We start from the raw sequence: 18,716 nt of genomic DNA, 5'->3' as shown, positions 1-18,716 counted from the left end.
TCAGTGAGCGTTTTGCTCTCTGGTACTCTTTCTGTAGTCTGCTAACAGAGGAGGATGACCAAGCCCCTCGCGGGGGGCGGGGGCGAGTCACTCCCGGACAGGGCCCCCAAGAAGTTTCCCTGAGGGCGGTGTGACTCCCCAGGGGTCGGGTTATCTCCCAGATGGGGGTGGGGTATCACTTGCAGCTGGGAGGCAGGTTCATTTTAAGGTCTCGCGGGCTTTGGAGGCCCCTCCCTCACTGAGAAACCGGCTTTTGTCGTTTTTCTGAAGCCAAAGCTAGTCTTTCCAGGTGTTAGTCAAAAACCTCGTGGTGCGACCCTGGTCGTCCCCAACCCCCTAGGCCTTAATCCCGGGGCGGTGGGGGCGGGGAGGCCGTGAGCACAGCTTCCGCTCCTCCAATCCGCCAGAGGGCGCCGCGGCCGGCCTCTCCCTTCCCGGGGTGCTTCGCGCCAGGCCCCTTCCGCGTGGGTGAGTGAATGTGAGAGTCAGCGCTCGCGCCGCGCGCGCCGTCCGCCTCCGCTGTTCGGCGCTCTGCTTTCGGCGGTGAGGGGCGGGCGCGCGCGTAAAAGCATAGAGACGGGCGTTGAGCTCTTGGGCTAGAGCGTCGCCGAGTCGGAGCCGGAGCCTGAGCCGCGCGCTGTGTCTCCGCTGCGTCCGCCGAGGCCCCCGAGTGTCAGGGACAAAAGCCGCCGCCTGCTCCCGCAGCCGGGGCTCATCTGCCACCGCCGCCGCGCTGAGGAGAGTTCGCCGCCGTCGCCGCCCGCGAGGATCCGAGAGCCATGTCGGCCAGCAGCCTCTTGGAGCAGGTACAGGCCCGGCCCGCATGCCTCGGCCATTGTGTGAGGCGAGAAGGAGCCCGACTAGGCCCGGGCCAGCCGCCCCCGGGCAGGCCGAGCCGAGGCGGCGCCTCTCGCGGGCCGGGTTTCGGGCCTCTCAGGCCGGCCGCGCCCGGCGCCTCGCCCTTAGCCTGCTCTTCCCGCTTCTCCTCGGGCCTTGGAGCCCACGGGCCGGGCCGCGCCGCGTTCCCTTCTCTAAGCGGGCCTCGTTTTCCTTCCTTGTTTCCTTCCCCTTCCTTAAAGCCCTGGGTTCCTCGCGTTGCAGCTGGCGCGTCTGCCGCGTTTTCTTCCCTGCCCCGCGGGCCTGGCGCTCTCCCCCGCCTCCCATTTTCAGCCTCTTCCTCACTACCATTCCTGACGCCTCCCCTCGGGCCTGCTCCTTTATTCTCCCTTCGGGCCCTGCCTTAATTTGTTCTTCCTTTTCCATTTCTCCTTTGGACAACTTGCTGCTCGGCGACGTTTCCTTCCCCTGCAGAGACCAAAAGGTCAAGGAAACAAAGGTAAGCCCCGCTCCGCCGGTGGCCCTGGGCCGGGAGGGGGACGCGGGGCGGTGGGGGCGGGGTCTCCGGGAAGCGCCCCGGGCGGAGGACCTTTCGGAAGCCGCTTAGTTCGCAGGTGCCGCACACTGAAGTATTTGACCCTTTCGGTGTGTTCTTGCAGCTGGCGAACAGCTTTTTCGCTAACAAGGAGTAATTCATTAAGGTTGGGGGTGGATTGGGTTTTGAAACGCTCCAGGTCCTTAGTTTCCTGTAGGTCTTAAAAGGCCTTTGTTTTTCATCCTCGTGGATCACTCTCTGGAAGTACTCTCATGTGATGGGGGAGGGGAAGCGGGAGGGATTGGAAATCCAGAGGAGCCAATAAAATGACCTTTTTAGATCAACTTGCTCTGGGTGGAGGGGGACATTTTCACTGGCGACTATCGCTTCAGCATTCACTCTCATCTCTTACCCTTTTGAAGTTCAATCTTACATGCTTTGTTAACTAGTAAGGTTTTTCTTTAGTTAGCATATATGGACTAATTTGAGAGGAAGATTATAGGATTCGGACACTCCTAATTGAGTTTTTTTTTCTTTAGTACAAAATGGATCTGTACATCAAAAGGACGGATTAAACGATGATGATTTTGAACCTTACTTGAGTCCACAGGCAAGGCCCGTGAGTAGTTAACTATTTACATATCTGATCGAAGGGTGAATGTAGTATATTCTTTTTCTGCCTTCTACCAATACATCCCATTTTCTGAGGATTGACTTTCTTTTTTCTTTTTCGAGACTGAGTCTCGCTCTGTAGCCCACGCTGGGGTGTAGTGGCACAATCTTGGCTCACTCCAACCTCCGCTTCTCGGGTTCAAGCGATTCTCCTGTCTCAGCCTCCTGAGTAGCTGGGGTTACAGGTGTGCACCACCGCTCCCAGCTAGTTTTCCTGTTTTTTTGTTTTTTTTTTTTAAGTAGAGATGGGGTTTCATGTTGGTCTTGAACTCCTGACCTCAGGTGATCCACCTGCCTGGCCTCCCAAACTGCTGGGATTACAGGCGTAAGCCACCACGCCTAGCCGAGGATTCACTTTCTTAATACCTGTATTTTTTCTCTGCCCTCTATCAGGAAATCTCATGCTCTGAGGGTTCACCTCCTTTATACCTATTAATGTGTTACAGAACAGTTACTGAAAATGTCCGAGGCTGTTGAGATTCCCATCTCTGTAATGTCAGCAAACATACTGTATTGAGAACGTAATACTGATTACTGGCAGTAACATATGCATGAATAATTATCTTCCTCCTTACCAAGAATGTAGTAGCAGTGCAGAATTTAGGAATTCTTGCAAGTGTTAAATATTCTGAATTTTCACCCCAGAAAACTTTGGATTAGTGTGATAGGGAAAGTTCTAATATAAAATCACCTGGAGGCGGGAAGATCTCTTGAGCCCAGAAGTTTGAAGCTGCAGCGAGCTATCTACGATCATACCTGTGAAAAGCCACTGCACTCCAGCCTGGGTGACAGAACAAGACCTGTTCTCTAAAAAATAGTCACCTGAACTTCATTCAGTGCTGGAGGACTGGATCTCTTTCTTTTCTCTAGTTTATGGGTTCTTAGATTATCAGAACTATTTTGGAGTTAGGAAAAAAATTTTTTTTGAGACGTAGTGTTACTCTTGTCACCCAGGCTGGAGTGCAGTGGTGCAATCTCGGCTCACTGCAACCTCAGCCTACCAGGTGATCTTGCCCGCCTCCCAAGTAGCTGGGACCACCATGGCCGGCTAATTTTTTGTGTTTTTTGTAGAGACGGGGGTTTCACTATGTTGCCCAAAGTGGTCTTGAATTCCTAAGCTCAAGAGGTCCGCCCTCCTTGACCTCTCAGAAGTGTTGGGATTACAGGTGTACGCCACCATGCTCGGCTGAGTCAGGAAATTTTTGAGTTGAGCTACATCTACATCTGTGGAGACTAACTTTATTTTTCACTGAAGGGGGAGGTATAGGATTTATAAAATGGAGTGAAAGTTAAAATACTGTTTAGCACAAACGAAGATCAGTAATGTTGGAGGTTTTTGCGGTGTAATCTTTTAGTGTAAAGTTGTATGTAGATTCAAATACTAATATGACCTGTGCATGTAGAAACTTGTTTGATTCAGCAGTTCTTTTGTGTTATTATCTCTGATCCCAAAGACATAGTTACATAGTTGTAACTAATATAAGTCCCCAGATTAATAGGCCAAAAGGAAAATTGGCAATATGTCTTCCAAAATGCCCTAAAAGGTCAAGAAGTTTATAAGTTCTGAAGATATGCTGTATGAAATACAGTTAGTAGTCCTGAATAATTGCATGCGCATATATGGATCTGATTATCACATAAAACTTGTAGAATCCCTGTGTAAAATTTTTAACGTTAAAAGTATAGAAACCACTTGAGCAAGTGATTGGAAAAAAGTTTTCACAAAACACAACCAGTTAATCAGGAAAAGTAGGGAAGGAAGTAGAGGAATGAACTATTAATAGGTTCCTGCTATTGAAGTAGTTTGCTTACATAATCATTATAACAGGGAGAGTGGGGGCATTTAGAAACATAATTCTAGGTAGTTCTTGTAAAACATTGTGTAATTCAGATTTTTGAGCTTGAGCATGTGGGAGCCTGCCAGTTCAGGTGTAGACATTCAACTGTATGTTGGCATAACCTATGATATTAAGTGCATTTGATTTTTCTTTCTCAGGTAAGCCAAAGCTTAAATGTCTTTGTTTAAAAAAATTTGGGTAATTGGCTGGGCGCGGTGGCTCAAGCCTGTAATCCCAGCACTTTGGGAGGCCGAGACGGGCGGATCACGAGGTCAGGAGATCGAGACCATCCTGGCTAACACGGTGAAACCCTGTCTCTGCTAAAAAATACAAAAAAACTAGCCGGGTGAGGTGGCGGGCGCCTGTAGTCCCAGCTACTCAGGAGGCTGAGGCAGGAAAATGGCGTGAACCCGGGAGGCGGAGCTTGCAGTGAGCTGAGATCCGGCCACAGCACTCCAGCCTGGGTGACAGAGCGAGACTCCGTCTCAAAAAAAAAAAAAAAAAAAAAAAATTTGGGTAATAATATAATAATCTTAGATGAGTAGATGAGGAAGGGTAACCTGAGAATCTAGTTTATTGTCTAGAGTAAGTCATCTACTTTTTTGCCAACTTTTCATTACCCTATTTTGGAATAATACTTCAAGTTTAATCCATTGATTATAGGCTGAATTTCTTACACACATGGATTTGGGTCTGTTAAAAATATTTTTTTTTTTTTTGAGGCGGAGTCTTGCTCTGTCGCCCAGGCTGGAGTGCAGTGGCACGGTCTCAGCTCATTGCAAGCTCCGCCTCCTGGGTTCACGCCATTCTCCTGCCTCAACCTCCCGAGTAGCTGGGACTACAGGCACACGTCACCATGCCCGGCTAATTTTTTGTATTTTTAGTAGAGACGGGGTTTCACCATGTTAGCCAGGATGGTCTTGATCTCCTGACCTCATCATCCGCCTGCCTTGGCCTCCCAAAGTGCTGGGATTACAGGTGTGAGCCACCACGCCTGACCTAAAATTTTTAACCTTACCTTTGTGAGAACTTTTAAATGTGAAAAGGGTATGTGTGAAAAGACTTCACTTTTGTTTTTATGTATTTATGTATGTATGTATGTATGTATGTATGTTTGTATTTATTTATTTTTTGAGACGGAGTCTTGCTCTGTCGCCCAGGCTGCAGTGCAGTGGTGCATTCTGGCTCACTGCAACCTCCATCTCCTGGGTTCAAGCAATTCTCCCACCTTAGCCTCCCGAGTAGCTGGGATTACAGGCGGGTGCTGCCATGCCCGGCTAATTTTTGTATTTTTAGTAGAGACGGGGTTTCATCATGTTGGCCAGGCTGGTCTCCAACTCCTGGCCTCAAGTGATTTGCCCACCTCAGCCTCCCAGAGTGCTGGAATTAGAGGCGTAAGCCACCGTACCCGGCCTGTTTTTATTTATTTATTTTTTAGACAGTCTGGCTCTGTTGCCCAGGCTGGAGTGCAGTGGTGCCATCTGGGCTCACTGCAACCTCTGCCTCCTGGATTCAAGAGATTCTACTGCCTCAGCCTCCTGAGTAGCTGGGACTATAAGTGTGTGCCACCATGCCTGGCTAATTTTTTGTATTTTTAGTAGAGACTGGGTTTTGTCATGATGGCCAGGCTGGTCTCGAACTGACCTCAAGTCATCCACTCCTCTCTGTCTCCCAAAGTTCTGGAATTACAGGCGGGAGCCACTGCACCCAGCCATTTTTCTCATTTTACATCCTCCGGAAACCACTGTGCATTTCCTTTTCAGGTTATAACTAAGTAGTGGAATCTGTTGATATTCCCAGATAGTTTGCCAAGAGGCTAGCACTATAAACTGGTAGTGAATCTTGCTTTTGGGTTTATGATTGAGAAATGACTATAGACATTTGGGCTAGAACTTGACATTTCCATTTCTTTTTGTTACTATTTTATTATTACCTGGTTCGCGTAGGTAGTTGCTAAAAGGATTACCTCAATATTCAGGACTTAGTTTGTGAAATGCTAAGTTTTCTCTTAGTTGTAGTGCTAAAGCTAAGGCCCATATTCACTGTATCAGCTTAACTTTAAATGTTTAAATGTTTCAATTACTACACCAGAATTTCTTATGATATAAAAAATGCCCTTGTGTTTATAGGAAATCATCTGATGTGCTGCACACACTTTTTTTTTTGAGATGGAGTTTCACCCTTGTTGCCCACAGGCTGGAGTGCAGTGGTGCAATCTCAGCTCACTGCAACCTCCGCCTCCCGGGTTCAAGTGATTCTCCTGCCTCAGGCCTCCCAAGTAGACAGGGTTTCGTCACGTTGGCCAGGTTGGTCTTGAACTCCTGACCTCAGGTGATCTGCCCGCCTCTGCCTCCCAAAGTGTAGGGATTACAGGTGTGAGCCACCATGCCCAGCCCGTACACTCCTTTTTATAGTATATTTGAATTGTGTAGCTAGGTGGGGGGAGGAAAGAGCCTGATAATAATTCTTTGTGTTTTGATTTGCCTTTTTTTTTTCTTCCACAGAATAATGCATATACTGCCATGTCAGATTCCTACTTACCCAGTTACTACAGTCCCTCCATTGGCTTCTCCTATTCTTTGGGTGAAGCTGCTTGGTCTACTGGGGGTGACACAGCCATGCCCTACTTAACTTCTTATGGACAATTGAGCAACGGAGAGCCCCACTTCCTACCAGATGCAATGTTTGGGCAACCAGGAGCCCTAGGTAGCACTCCATTTCTTGGTCAACATGGTTTTAATTTCTTTCCCAGTGGGATTGACTTCTCAGCATGGGGAAATAACAGTTCTCAGGGACAGTCTACTCAGAGCTCTGGATATAGTAGCAATTATGCTTATGCACCTAGCTCCTTAGGTGGAGCCATGATTGATGGACAGTCAGCTTTTGCCAATGAGACCCTCAATAAGGCTCCTGGCATGAATACTATAGACCAAGGGATGGCAGCACTGAAGTTGGGTAGCACAGAAGTTGCAAGCAATGTTCCAAAAGTTGTAGGTTCTGCTGTTGGTAGTGGGTCCATTACTAGTAACATCGTGGCTTCCAATAGTTTGCCTCCAGCTACCATTGCTCCTCCAAAACCAGCATCTTGGGCTGATATTGCTAGCAAGCCTGCAAAACAGCAACCTAAACTGAAGACGAAGAATGGCATTGCAGGGTCAAGTCTTCCGCCACCCCCGATAAAGCATAACATGGATATTGGAACTTGGGATAACAAGGGTCCCGTTGCAAAAGCCCCCTCACAGGCTTTGGTTCAGAATATAGGTCAGCCAACCCAGGGGTCTCCTCAGCCTGTAGGTCAGCAGGCTAACAATAGCCCACCAGTGGCTCAGGCATCAGTAGGGCAACAGACACAGCCATTGCCTCCACCTCCACCACAGCCTGCCCAGCTTTCAGTCCAGCAACAGGCAGCTCAGCCAACCCGCTGGGTAGCACCTCGGAACCGTGGCAGTGGGTTCGGTCATAATGGGGTGGATGGTAATGGAGTAGGACAGTCTCAGGCTGGTTCTGGATCTACTCCTTCAGAACCCCACCCAGTGTTGGAGAAGCTTCGGTCCATTAATAACTATAACCCCAAAGATTTTGACTGGAATCTGAAACATGGCCGGGTTTTCATCATTAAGAGCTACTCTGAGGACGATATTCACCGTTCCATTAAGTATAATATTTGGTGCAGCACAGAGCATGGTAACAAGAGACTGGATGCTGCTTATCGTTCCATGAACGGGAAAGGCCCCGTTTACTTACTTTTCAGTGTCAACGGCAGTGGACACTTCTGTGGCGTTGCAGAAATGAAATCTGCTGTGGACTACAACACATGTGCAGGTGTGTGGTCCCAGGACAAATGGAAGGGTCGTTTTGATGTCAGGTGGATTTTTGTGAAGGACGTTCCCAATAGCCAACTGCGACACATTCGCCTAGAGAACAACGAGAACAAACCAGTGACCAACTCTAGGGACACTCAGGAAGTGCCTCTGGAAAAAGCTAAGCAGGTGTTGAAAATTATAGCCAGCTACAAGCACACCACTTCCATTTTTGATGACTTCTCACACTATGAGAAACGCCAAGAGGAAGAAGAAAGTGTTAAAAAGGTAACTCACTTAACATTCTTAAGATTTTTAGGGAAGGAGGAATTAGAACAGAAGTATTATATATAGTGAACCATTATTAAAAACTCTGTAAATGAATACAGTATCACTTAACAGTTCAAGACTTTATAGAAGTATAATTGGTTCTGATACTTGAACCCTAATGTGAAGGTATGTGAGAACATTAGTAGAGGACAGAAACATGAACTTTGAAAGGAAAGCAGAAACAGTACACAATGCAGAAAGAGGTGAATAATGAGTCAAAAGAGATGCAGAGGGGTAATGGAAGTGATAAAACCATAGAAATTAAAGCAGAAGATTAAGGCTATAATATGGAAGAGAAAAATCGAAATTCCTCTGTTGGGTTAACTTGGCTTCGCTGGGGTTTTGTGGTTATTTTCAAGAGTCAATATATCGTCACCAACTCTTGAAATCACTTCTGTCTTCCCTGTGACAATTGGCGGTGTAAAAGAGTCACTTTCTGATTCCTCTGTAACAAGTGGGAATCTTGGGCAGAATGATGAGGAATGGATTCAAACTAGAGTTGAATTTGAAAGAGTTGGTAGCGTTTGTGAATATTGAGTGAATGTAAACTTTAGCATTATAAAAGGATGACAAAACTGGTTGGAGCAGATAGTCATATATTATCTGGGATTTATACTTACATTTTTTTTTGATAGGGTCTCACTCTGTTGCCCAGGCTGGAGTGCAGTGGCATGATTTTGGCCCACTCCAGCCTCCACTTTCTGGGCTCAAGTGATCCTCCCATCTCAGCCTCATGAGTAGCTGGGATCACAGGCATGCACCACCATGCCCGGCTAGTTTTTCATATTTTTTGTAGAGCTGGGTTTTACCATGTTGCCCAGGCTGTTCTTGAACTCCTGAGCTCAAGTGATCTGCCCCTGCCTCTTCCCAAAGTGCTGGGATTACAGGTGTGAGCCACTGCAGCTGGCCTAAAATAGGTGAAAAGATTATGGGCAAGGAGAAATTTTTCTTTGAAGATATATATATTAATGGTTGAGAGAATCCTGAGCTGATGAATCTCAAATATAAAATAAAGTCTAACAAACATTGTTTTCCTTAAATTTGTTAAGAACTCGTAGGGATCTTATATGTGATCTAGGATCTGAGGCATTGTTAGGCGGCTCTATGAGAACTTACTCCTTTTAGCAGTGGAAGAATGGCTCGTCGGTACAATCTTCTTGGAGGTATATAGTTAAAGTAGGGTTAGTTGCTATTTTACCTTCCAATGTGTACAGATTAATAAGAAATGGAGTTATACTTGTCAGTGACTCCTCTCTTCCCCACAATTTAATAGTTGAACTATTAGTCCGGGCATAGTGGCTCACGCCTGTAATCCCAGCACTTTGGGAGGCTAAGGTGGGCAGATCACCTGAGGTCAAGACCAGCCTGACCAACATGGAGAAACCTCATCTCTATTAAAAGTACAGAATTAGCCAGGCATGGTGGCACATGCCTATAATCCCAGCTACTTGGGAGGCTGAGATAGGAGAATCACTTGAACCCCAAAGGCAGAGGTTGCGGTGAGCCGAGATTGTGCTCTAGCCTGGGAAACAAGAGCTAAACTCCATCTCCCCACCGCCCCCCCAAAAAAACTACCATATTTTGGCCTGGTGTGGTGGCTCATGCTTGCAATCCCAACACTTTGGGAGGCCGAGGCAGGAGGATTGCTTGGGCCCAGGAGTTTAAGACTAGCCTGGGCAGTGTAGTAAGACCCCATCTCTAAAAAAAAAAAAAAAATTAGCTGGGCATGGTGGCACACACCTGTTCTAGCTACTCTGGAGGCTGAGGAAGGAGGATCACTTGAGCCCAGGAGTTTGAGGCTGTAGTGAGCCATGATTGCATCACTGCACTCCAGCCAGGGCAACAGAGCAAGACTCTGTCTCAAAAATAAATAAAATTTACAGTATTTTATAGAAAAAGTAGTTTATTGGTGCTTTTTGCTAGACATCTGAAGGGCTCTAAAGTGGTCATCAGGCTCCTGATTCTAGAGGGACAAGTAAGGAGGCCATGATCTTTTAGGCATAGCAGATTTATAAATGTGTGAGGGGCATCTAGGTGCTTCGTTTATCCACTTGAAATGTGTACTATCTTATTAGTCTTTCTAATAAAATTCTGTCCTACATCTTGTGATTAAAAGCAGGAAGGAAATGATGAATTTAATGCACAGCATAGTTGTTAAGATAGACTTGTATGTGTGGAGAAATTCGGGTTCATTTTCTTTTCAATTTTGCATTGCTGGGGTCAGATGAAGAAATACGGGTTTACACATGGAGTAGCAGGCTGGGCGTGGGTGGCTCTTGCCTGTAATCCCAGCACATTGGTAGGTAGAGGCGGGCGGATCACTTGAGGTCAGCAGTTTGAGGCCAGCATGGTGAAATCCCGTCTCTACTAAAAATGCTAAAAAAGGGCTGGGCGCGGTGGCTCACATCTGTAATCCCAGCACTTTGGGAGGCCGAGGTGGGCAGATCACGAGGTCAGGAGATCAAGACCACCCCGGCTAACACGGTGAAACCCCGTCTCTACTGAAAATATAAAAAATTAGCCGGGCGTGGTGATGTGCCCCTGTAGTCCCAGCTACTTGGGAGGCTGAGGTGAGAAAATGGCGTGAACCCGGGAGGCGGAGCTTGCAGTGAGCTGAGATCATGCCAGTGTACTCCAGCCTGGGTGACAGAGCGAGACTTTGTCTCAAAAAACCAAAAAAAAAATACTAAAAAAATAAAAAAAATAGCTGGGTGTGGTTTTGGGCACCTGTGATCCCAACTGCTTGGGAGTCTGAGGCAGGATAATTTCTTGAACCCGGGAGGCAGGGGTTGCGGTGAGGTGAGATCACGCCACTGCACTCCAGTCTGGGCGACAGAGGGAGACTGTCTGAACCAGTCGCAAATTTGAGTTTTGTTAATTTAGCTTTTGGCCAGGCGCTGTGGCTCACGCCTGTAATCCCAGCACTTTGGGAGGCCGAGGTAGGCGGATCACCTGAGATCAGGAGTTCGAGACCAGCCTGGACAGCGTGGTGAAACCCCGTCTCTACTAAAAACACAAAAAAATTAGCCGGGCATGGTGGTGCATGCCTGTAATCCCAGCTACTTGGGAGGCTGAGGTAGGAGAATCGCTTGACCTGGGAGGCTGAGGTTGCAGTGAGCAGAGATCATGCCATTGCACTCCAGCCTGGGCAACAAGAGTGAAACTCCATCTCAAAAAAAAAAAAAATTCAGCTTTTAATCAAGTATGTATTTTGATTACATTTGCTAGAGTGGTTCAGTTAATGATAATTGAACCTGATATGTAGGTGTAAGATTCCTATGTTGGAATTGACCAGCCTTTTAATGTTTTCATAGAATGAATGCAATAATAAACAGAATTTAGGGTCTTTGGTAAGCTAACTAATGGTTTTTTTTTTTTTTTTTTTGAGATGGAGTCTCACTCTTGCCCAGGCTGGAGTGCAGTGGCTTTGAACCATTAGCCGGGTGCGGTGGCTCATGCCTGTAATCCTAGCACTTTGAGAGGCTGAGGTGGGCGGATCATGAGGTCAGGAGATTGAGACCAGCCTGGTCAACGTGGTGAAACCCTGTGTCTACTAAAAATACAAAGATTAGCTGGGCGTAGTGGCGGGTGCCTGTAATCCCAGCTACTCGGGAGGCTGAGACAGGAGAATTGCTTGAACCAGGAAGGCACAGGTTGCAGTGAGCTGAGATTGAGCCACTGCACTCCAGCCTGGTGAAAGAGCAAAACTCCGTCTCAAATCAAAAAATTAAAAAAACCCATTCCATAAAGACTCTTGATAAGCCTGTATCCTAGTTCTCAGCTGGTGAACAAACCACCAAATAAAGGCTTCAGTTATACTTGTGTCAGGTTACTTTTTAGTTTACTCTCTTGTAAGAACTGCTGGGATTGGCTAGGCGTGGTGGCACACGCCTGTCATCCCAGCACTTTGGGAGGCCGAGGCAGATGGATCACAAGGTCAGGAGATTGAGACCGTCCTGGCTAACATGGTGAAACCGCGTCTCTACAAAAAATACAAAAAATTAGCCGGGCGTGGTGGCAGGCGTCTGTAGTCCCAGCTACTTGGGTGGCTGAGGCAGGAGAATGGCGTGAACCCGGTAGGTGGAGCTTTCAGTGAGCTGAGATTGTGCCACTGCACTCCAGCCTGGGTGTCAGAGCGAGACTCTGTCTCGAAAAAAAAAAAAAAAAAAAAACTGCTGGGATTTCAGGAAGATGCTTCTAAGCCCAGTTACCATTTTAGTTAGTACTGCCTTACTTTTCTGTTGGTTACTATTTTCCTTAACATCTTTACATAACTGATTGTAAACTGTTCTTACAATCTTTATTAGGCTTTAAAGAATAAGCAGATTTTATGAGAATGGGGCTCATAGCTCGTTGAGACGGTGGACTCCCTTAGGTGAAGTGTTTGTGTGTGTATCTTTGTAGTATTTATGAGATTGCAAAAGCTTTCATGCCAAATGGGTGGTAACCCCATAAAGAAGTAGGGAAGTACTTAAACTTCATCCTGAAGATGATGTCACAGCTGTTCTACAGTTCCATGATTGGGCAGTATCTTGGCAGAACATGCTGAAGCAGAGCCACAGCCATTTTTGCCTAGTAGTATTACTGACTTGTTCTGCATGATCTAATTGAGTAACATAGAACCTTCAAGCATTGGATCTGTCAGCCTTGAAACTTAGAGCAAATTTTAGTGACATGTTTGATAGATGTGACTTTTATTTTTTTAAACAGCAATATACTGTGTTTTAGGTGTGGTTTACCTTGTTTAATGCTACAGATACTGTTGTGAAACCTTTCTGCATTTATTTAGAACCTTTCCCTAGTTAAGTATTCCTCTATGACATCAGTTTTGTTGGCTTCGTAGTATTGTCAGACTTACTATAATTTACCGGTCCCTAATTATTGAATATGTCAACAATCTATTTTAATATATTTTTTCTAATTAAAATAACACTACACTTTACATCCTTTTGTATAAATATTTATATTTGTTCCTTAGTAGTTAGATGTGTCAAAGGTATATGGATTTTAAAAATAGTATTTTACCACTATTACCAGAAATTCTTAGTAAAGGGGTAAATGCTTTGTGGTCTTGGCTAAGTTTTATATATATTGCTAGATAAATCTTTTTCCTGAAAAGTTGAGGGAATCATTGTGCAACTGTTATCTAGAAGAAGGCAGTGGTTGAGAGCGTTTCTTTTTTTTTTCCTTTGAGATGGGGTCTCGCTCTGTTGCCCAGGCTGGAGTGCAGTGATGTGATCTCAGCCCACTACAACCTTCACCTTCCCAGGTTCAAGCGATTCTTGTGCCTGAGCTTCCCAAGTAGTTGGGACTATAGGCAGGTGCCACCACACCTAGCTAATTTTTGTATTTTTAGTAGAGACGGGGTTTCACCATGTTGGCCAGGCTTGTCTGGAACTCTTGACCTCAAGCCATCCACTCTTCTTGGCCTCCCAAAGTGCTGGGATTACAGGCAGTGAGCCACTGCACCCAGCCGCCTTTCTCTTTTGACTCAACTTTGGAATAGTCTGGGAGAAAGGAGAGTTAACTTCCTGAATGAGTGAATTTTTTTAAAAAGAAATTTCATAAAATAATTGGTTTAATTTTTGTCTTGTGTCTAGCCCTTTAACTACAAGTAAAAATAAGGGAAGCAGTCAAGAATAAGGGAAGCAGTCAAGTAGAGAGGACAAAGGACTAATTCTTTTAAAGTCCAGCATCTTGTTAGACTCAATGGATGATGGAGCCCTGGGAGACAAAAATTAATGAAATAGAAAAAAAATAGACTTAATTGGGTACTTGGGTAAATGATTTTTCTGAATAACTACAGAGTAAGTGGAGAGTGAGGGGAGAGTTGAGATACAGAGAAAATGTGATTGTGGTGGCAACAGTTTGAATTTTAGTCTAAAAAAAAAAAAGTCATTGGTATTAAATGGGACCAGATTGACTATATACCCTTTTGTGCTATTGAATTTTTTTTTTTTTTTTTGAGATAGAGTTTCACTTTTGTTGCCCAGGCTGGAGTGTAATCGTGTGATCTCGGCTCACTGCAACCTCCGCCTCCCAGGTTCAAGCGATTTTCCTGCCTCAGCCCTGCGGAGTAGCTAGGAGTACAGGCGGCTGCCTCCATCCCCGGTTAAGTATTTTTAGTAGAGACGGGGTTTCACCATGTTGGGCAGGCTGGTCTCGAATCCTTGACTTTGTGATCTGCCTGGCTTGGCCTCCAGCCACCGCGCCCAGCCCAAATTTTTTTGAGACTAGATTATTCATGTCAAAAGACAAAGCTAGGTCCGGCATGGTGACTCACGCCTGTAATCCCAGCACTTTGGGAGACCAAGCCAGGCAGATCACAAAGTCAAGGGTTCGAGACTAGCCTGCCCAACATGGTGAAACCCCATCTCTACTAAAAATACAAAAAAAATAGCCGGGCGTGGTGGCAGGCGCCTGTAGTCCAGCTACTCAGGAGGCTGAGGCAGGAGAATGGCGTGAACCCAGGAGGCGGAGCTTACAGTGAGCCTACATCGCACCACTGCACTCCAGCCTGGGTGACAGAGCGAGACTCTGTCTCAAAAAAAAAAAAAAAAGCCGGGCGCGGTGGCTCAAGCCTGTAATCCCAGCACTTTGGGAGGCCGAGACGGGCGAATCACGAGGTCAGGAGATCGAGACCATCCTGGCTAACACGGTGAAACCCCGTCTCTACTAAAAAAAAAATACAAAAAAACTAGCCGGGCGAAGTGGCGGGCGCCTGTAGTGCCAGCTACTCGGGAGGCTGAGGCAGGAGAATGGCTAAACCCGGGAGGCGGAGCTTGCAGTGAGCTGAGATCCGGCCACTGCACTCCAGCCTGGGCGACAGAGCGAGACTCTGTCCCAAAAAAAAAAAAAAAAAAGACAAAGCTAGAACCAATGGATAGAAGTTATGGGGAGAAATACTTTTGTAAATGGAAAACTTGCTAAAAACGAAGTTCTTTTTTTTTTTTTTTTTTTTTTTGAGACGGATTCTGCTGTGTCGCCCAGGCTGGAGTGCAGTGGCGTGATCTTGGCTCGCTGCAAGCTCCACCTCCCAGGTTCACGCCATTCTCCCGCCTCAGCCTCCGAGTAGCTGGGACTACAGGCGCCCGCCACCACGCCCAGCTAGCTTTTTGTATTTTTAGTAGAGACGGGGTTTCACCATGTTAGCCAGGATGATCTCGATCTCCTGACCTCGTGATCCACCCGCCTTGGCCTCCCGAAGTGCTGGGATTACAGGCTTGAGCCACCGCACCCGGCCCGAAGTTCTTAATCACAAGAGAATTTCAGGTAGAAACTAAAAGAGATATGTTATAGAAACTAAACTAGGGATGTTGTAGAGGGGATTCATACATAGGGTAGTCTGGACTAGAGAAACCAAGGTATTAAAGAGGATTAGCTGACTCAATATAACATTTCAGGTTTGTGAAGATGAATTGATCCCATGAAACAGATCTTTTTAGGAAGGTTATTGTTTGTTTCACAGTTTCTGACCTAAATCTTTGTTACACGTAAAATAAGTAAGAATGGACTTGAGGCCAGAAAGCTGTGGATGACAGAAGGGATTGGTGCATTCTCAGTGAATTTTGGTACAGATTGGGTATATGAGTAGTTTTTTAATACATTTACTATGTACATATTAATGAAAAGTTGTTTCCTAAACTGTACTAAAAGGCTTATTAAAGAAATTTAGAGGCTGGATGGAGTGACTCATGCCTGTAATCCCACCATTTTGGGAGGCCGAGGTGAACACATCACTTGAGCCTGGGAGTTCAAGACCAGCCTGGGCAACATGGTGAAACCCCATCTCTCCAAAAAATACAAAAATTAGCCAGGCGCGGTGGCTCATGTCTGTAATCCCAGCTACTTAGGAGGCTGAGGTATGAGAATCGCTTGAACGCGGGAGATGGAGGTTGCAGTGAGCTGAGATCGTGCCACTGCATTCCAGCCTTGATGACAGAGCGAGACTGTCTCAAAAAAACAAAACAAAACAAAAAACAAAAAAAGAGGCCAGGCAAAAAACAAAACAAAACAAAAAACAAAAAAAGAGGCCGGGCAAGGTAGTTCACACCTGTAATCCCAGCACTTTGGGAGGCTGAGGCGGGCTGATCACCTGAGGTCAGGAGTTCGAGACCAGCCTGGCCAACATGGTGAAACCCTGTGTCTACTAAAAATACAAAAATTAGCTGGGCATGGTGGTGCACGCTTGTAATCCCAGCTACTTGGGAGGCTGAGGCAGGAGAATCACTTGAACCCAGGACGGGGAGGTTACAGTGAGCCAAGATTGTGCCATTACACTCCAGCCTGGGCGACAAGAGTGAAAGTCCGTCTCAAAAAAAGAAAGAAATTTAGGAGTGATGATGAAATTTAAGAGTGATTATTTGGGAGAAGTGTTTCCCTTTAAAAAAAATTTAAAATTGGTATGTAATAGTTGTATGTAGTGTTGTTTTGACATCCAGAATACACACTGGACTCTTATTTATTTATTTTTTGGTGGTAGAGACAAGGTTACCCAGGGTGGTCTGAAAACTCAAGTGATCCTCCTGCTCTGGCCTCCCAAAGTGTTGGGATTATAAGCATGAGCCACACTGTCTGGCCTTGTTTTTATCCAGGTTTTCTTTTGATGTTGGCGGATGTGCATGAAAAGTTTCTCTTTACAAGGATGTTTGTTTTCCTTATAGCCATCTTTCTTCTGACCCTTTTGTTTATGCATTCAGTCTTTTTTTCTTTTTTTTTTTTGAGAAATATTTGAAGTGATTACTTTGGCTCAATTTTCAGCATTTAAAAATGCAAGTTTTGGCCGGGTGCAGTGGCTCATGCCAGGAGGTGGAGATTGCAGTGAGCAGAGATTTTACCACTGCACTCCAGCCTGAGTGACAGAGGGAGACTCTGTCTCAAAAAAAAATCATGTTTCTGTGATATAAAAGATGAAAACATCCTCACTTGAGCTATAAATAATATTAAATCCTTAGGAAGTAAATAACCATGTGATACTGTTGGCTCCCATTTGGCATCTTACCACCCCGCCACTGTTTTATTGCGTCTTCAGATCTAGTGAGTGGGCATCCTGTTTTAAACCAGGAGACAAACACGAGCATTTTTTGTAAAATCCTAAGGCCATCTATGTCTATTTTTGCTTGCAGATAAATATACTTGTCTATCTGCCAAAAGGATTAAGGAAATTTTATTTGTATTACTCATCACCTTCCTTGCTTTGTGAATAGATAAAATGCCTCTTTCTGCAGCCTCCTTAAAGGAGGACTAGAAGAGAATAGATAACATTGAATTTGGATCTTTGAACCATGCCCTCTGTATCTATCTTTCAGCAAACGTTTGTGTTAATTGCTAGGATGGAACAGAGAAACAAGGTACCATGTTTACCTTAGAAGCAGAGGGTTTTAGGAGGACAACAAAATGGATACAATATGGGATAAGAACTGTAATAGAGGAATGAATAAATTTTTGGCATTCTGGAGAAGTGATTAATTACTTTGAGGAAATTAAGAATTCATGGAGGCAATAACATTGGAACCATGCCCAATAAGTAATAATAGAATGATAAGCACTCAGATGGCAGCATAGTGCTTGGCACATAGTACACGCAGAAGCTTAGTTATCTTGTCTAACACTATAATTCTCATATTTCAGATAAAGGAAGAGACTCAGAGGTTGTTTATCCAAAGTCTTACAGCTCGTCTTTAACACAAGTCTCTCCAGCGATGTGTTGGAGCTGGCTAGTTGGAGCCAGCTGTTTAGCTTTCAAGAATACTTTTCTGTACGTTAAATTACATTATAATTACCATTGTATTAGAAGATAATATTCAAATTCATTACTCTTGAGGTTATTTACAGCTGTTGTATCAATATATAATATGCTGTTGCACACTGATAACACATTGGTAATCTGAAATCAGCTGTGGTGTTTCTTTTTTTTGTTGCTGTTTTTGAGACGGAGTCTCGCTTGTTGCCCAGGCTGGAATACAGTGCAGTGGCGTGATCTCAACTCACTGCAACCTCTGCCTTGTGGGTTCAAGTGATTCTCTTGTCTCAGCCTCCCAAGTAGCTGGGACTACAGGCACCTGCCACCACGCCCGGCTAATTTTTGTATTTTTAGTAGAGATGGGGATTTACCATGTTGGCCGGGCTGGTCTCAAACTCCTGACCTCAGGTGATCTGCCTGCCTCGGCCTCCCAAAGTGCTGTGATTACAGGCGTGAGCCACCATGCTCAGCCTAGGCTTTTATTTTATTTATTATTTATTTTTATTTTTATTTAGAGACAGTCTTGCTCATCAGGCTGAAGTGCAGTGGTGCAATACCGGCTCACTGCAACCTCCGCCTCCCAAGTTCAAGTAATTCTCACAGGCACCTGCCATCATGCCTGGCTGATTTTCCATTTTTGTAGAGATGGGGTTTCACCATGTTGGCCAGGCTGGTCTTGAACTCCTGACCTCAGGTGATGCGGCCTCTCAAAGTGCTGGGATTACAGGCGTGAGCCACCACGCCCAGTCTGGATTTTATTCTTTTTTTTTTTTTTTTTGAGACGGAGTCTCGCTCTGTCACCCAGGCTGGAGTGCAGTGGCCGGATCTCAGCTCACTGCAAGCTCTGCCTCCCAGGTTTACGCCATTCTCCTGCCTCAGCCTCCCAAGTAGCTGGGACTACAGGCGCCCGCCACCTCGCCCGGCTAGTTTTTTTGTACTTTTTAGTAGAGACGGGGTTTCAC

General features: G+C 45.6%; 1 protein-coding gene across 1 annotated transcript in view; it reads left to right on the top strand.

Annotated features, from left to right (window-relative positions):
* Positions 1-598: 598 nt before the first annotated feature.
* YTHDF2 (YTH N6-methyladenosine RNA binding protein F2) overlaps positions 599-18,716 on the top strand; it is a 34,727-nt gene continuing 16,609 nt past the window's right edge. Inside the window, exons 1-4 of the mRNA XM_065526399.1 lie at positions 599-806; positions 1,312-1,336; positions 1,912-1,991; positions 6,387-7,970. Coding sequence (XP_065382471.1) covers positions 780-806; positions 1,312-1,336; positions 1,912-1,991; positions 6,387-7,970 — 1,716 coding nt within the window. The 5' untranslated portion in view covers positions 599-779. The remainder of the gene's footprint in view (positions 807-1,311; positions 1,337-1,911; positions 1,992-6,386; positions 7,971-18,716) is intronic.

Source organism: Macaca fascicularis, chromosome 1 (genome assembly GCF_037993035.2).
Source record: "Macaca fascicularis isolate 582-1 chromosome 1, T2T-MFA8v1.1".
Lineage (NCBI taxonomy): Eukaryota > Metazoa > Chordata > Mammalia > Primates > Cercopithecidae > Macaca > Macaca fascicularis.
The sequence above is the reverse complement of the archived record's forward strand: the minus strand, read 5'-3'. Positions and strand labels throughout refer to the sequence as shown.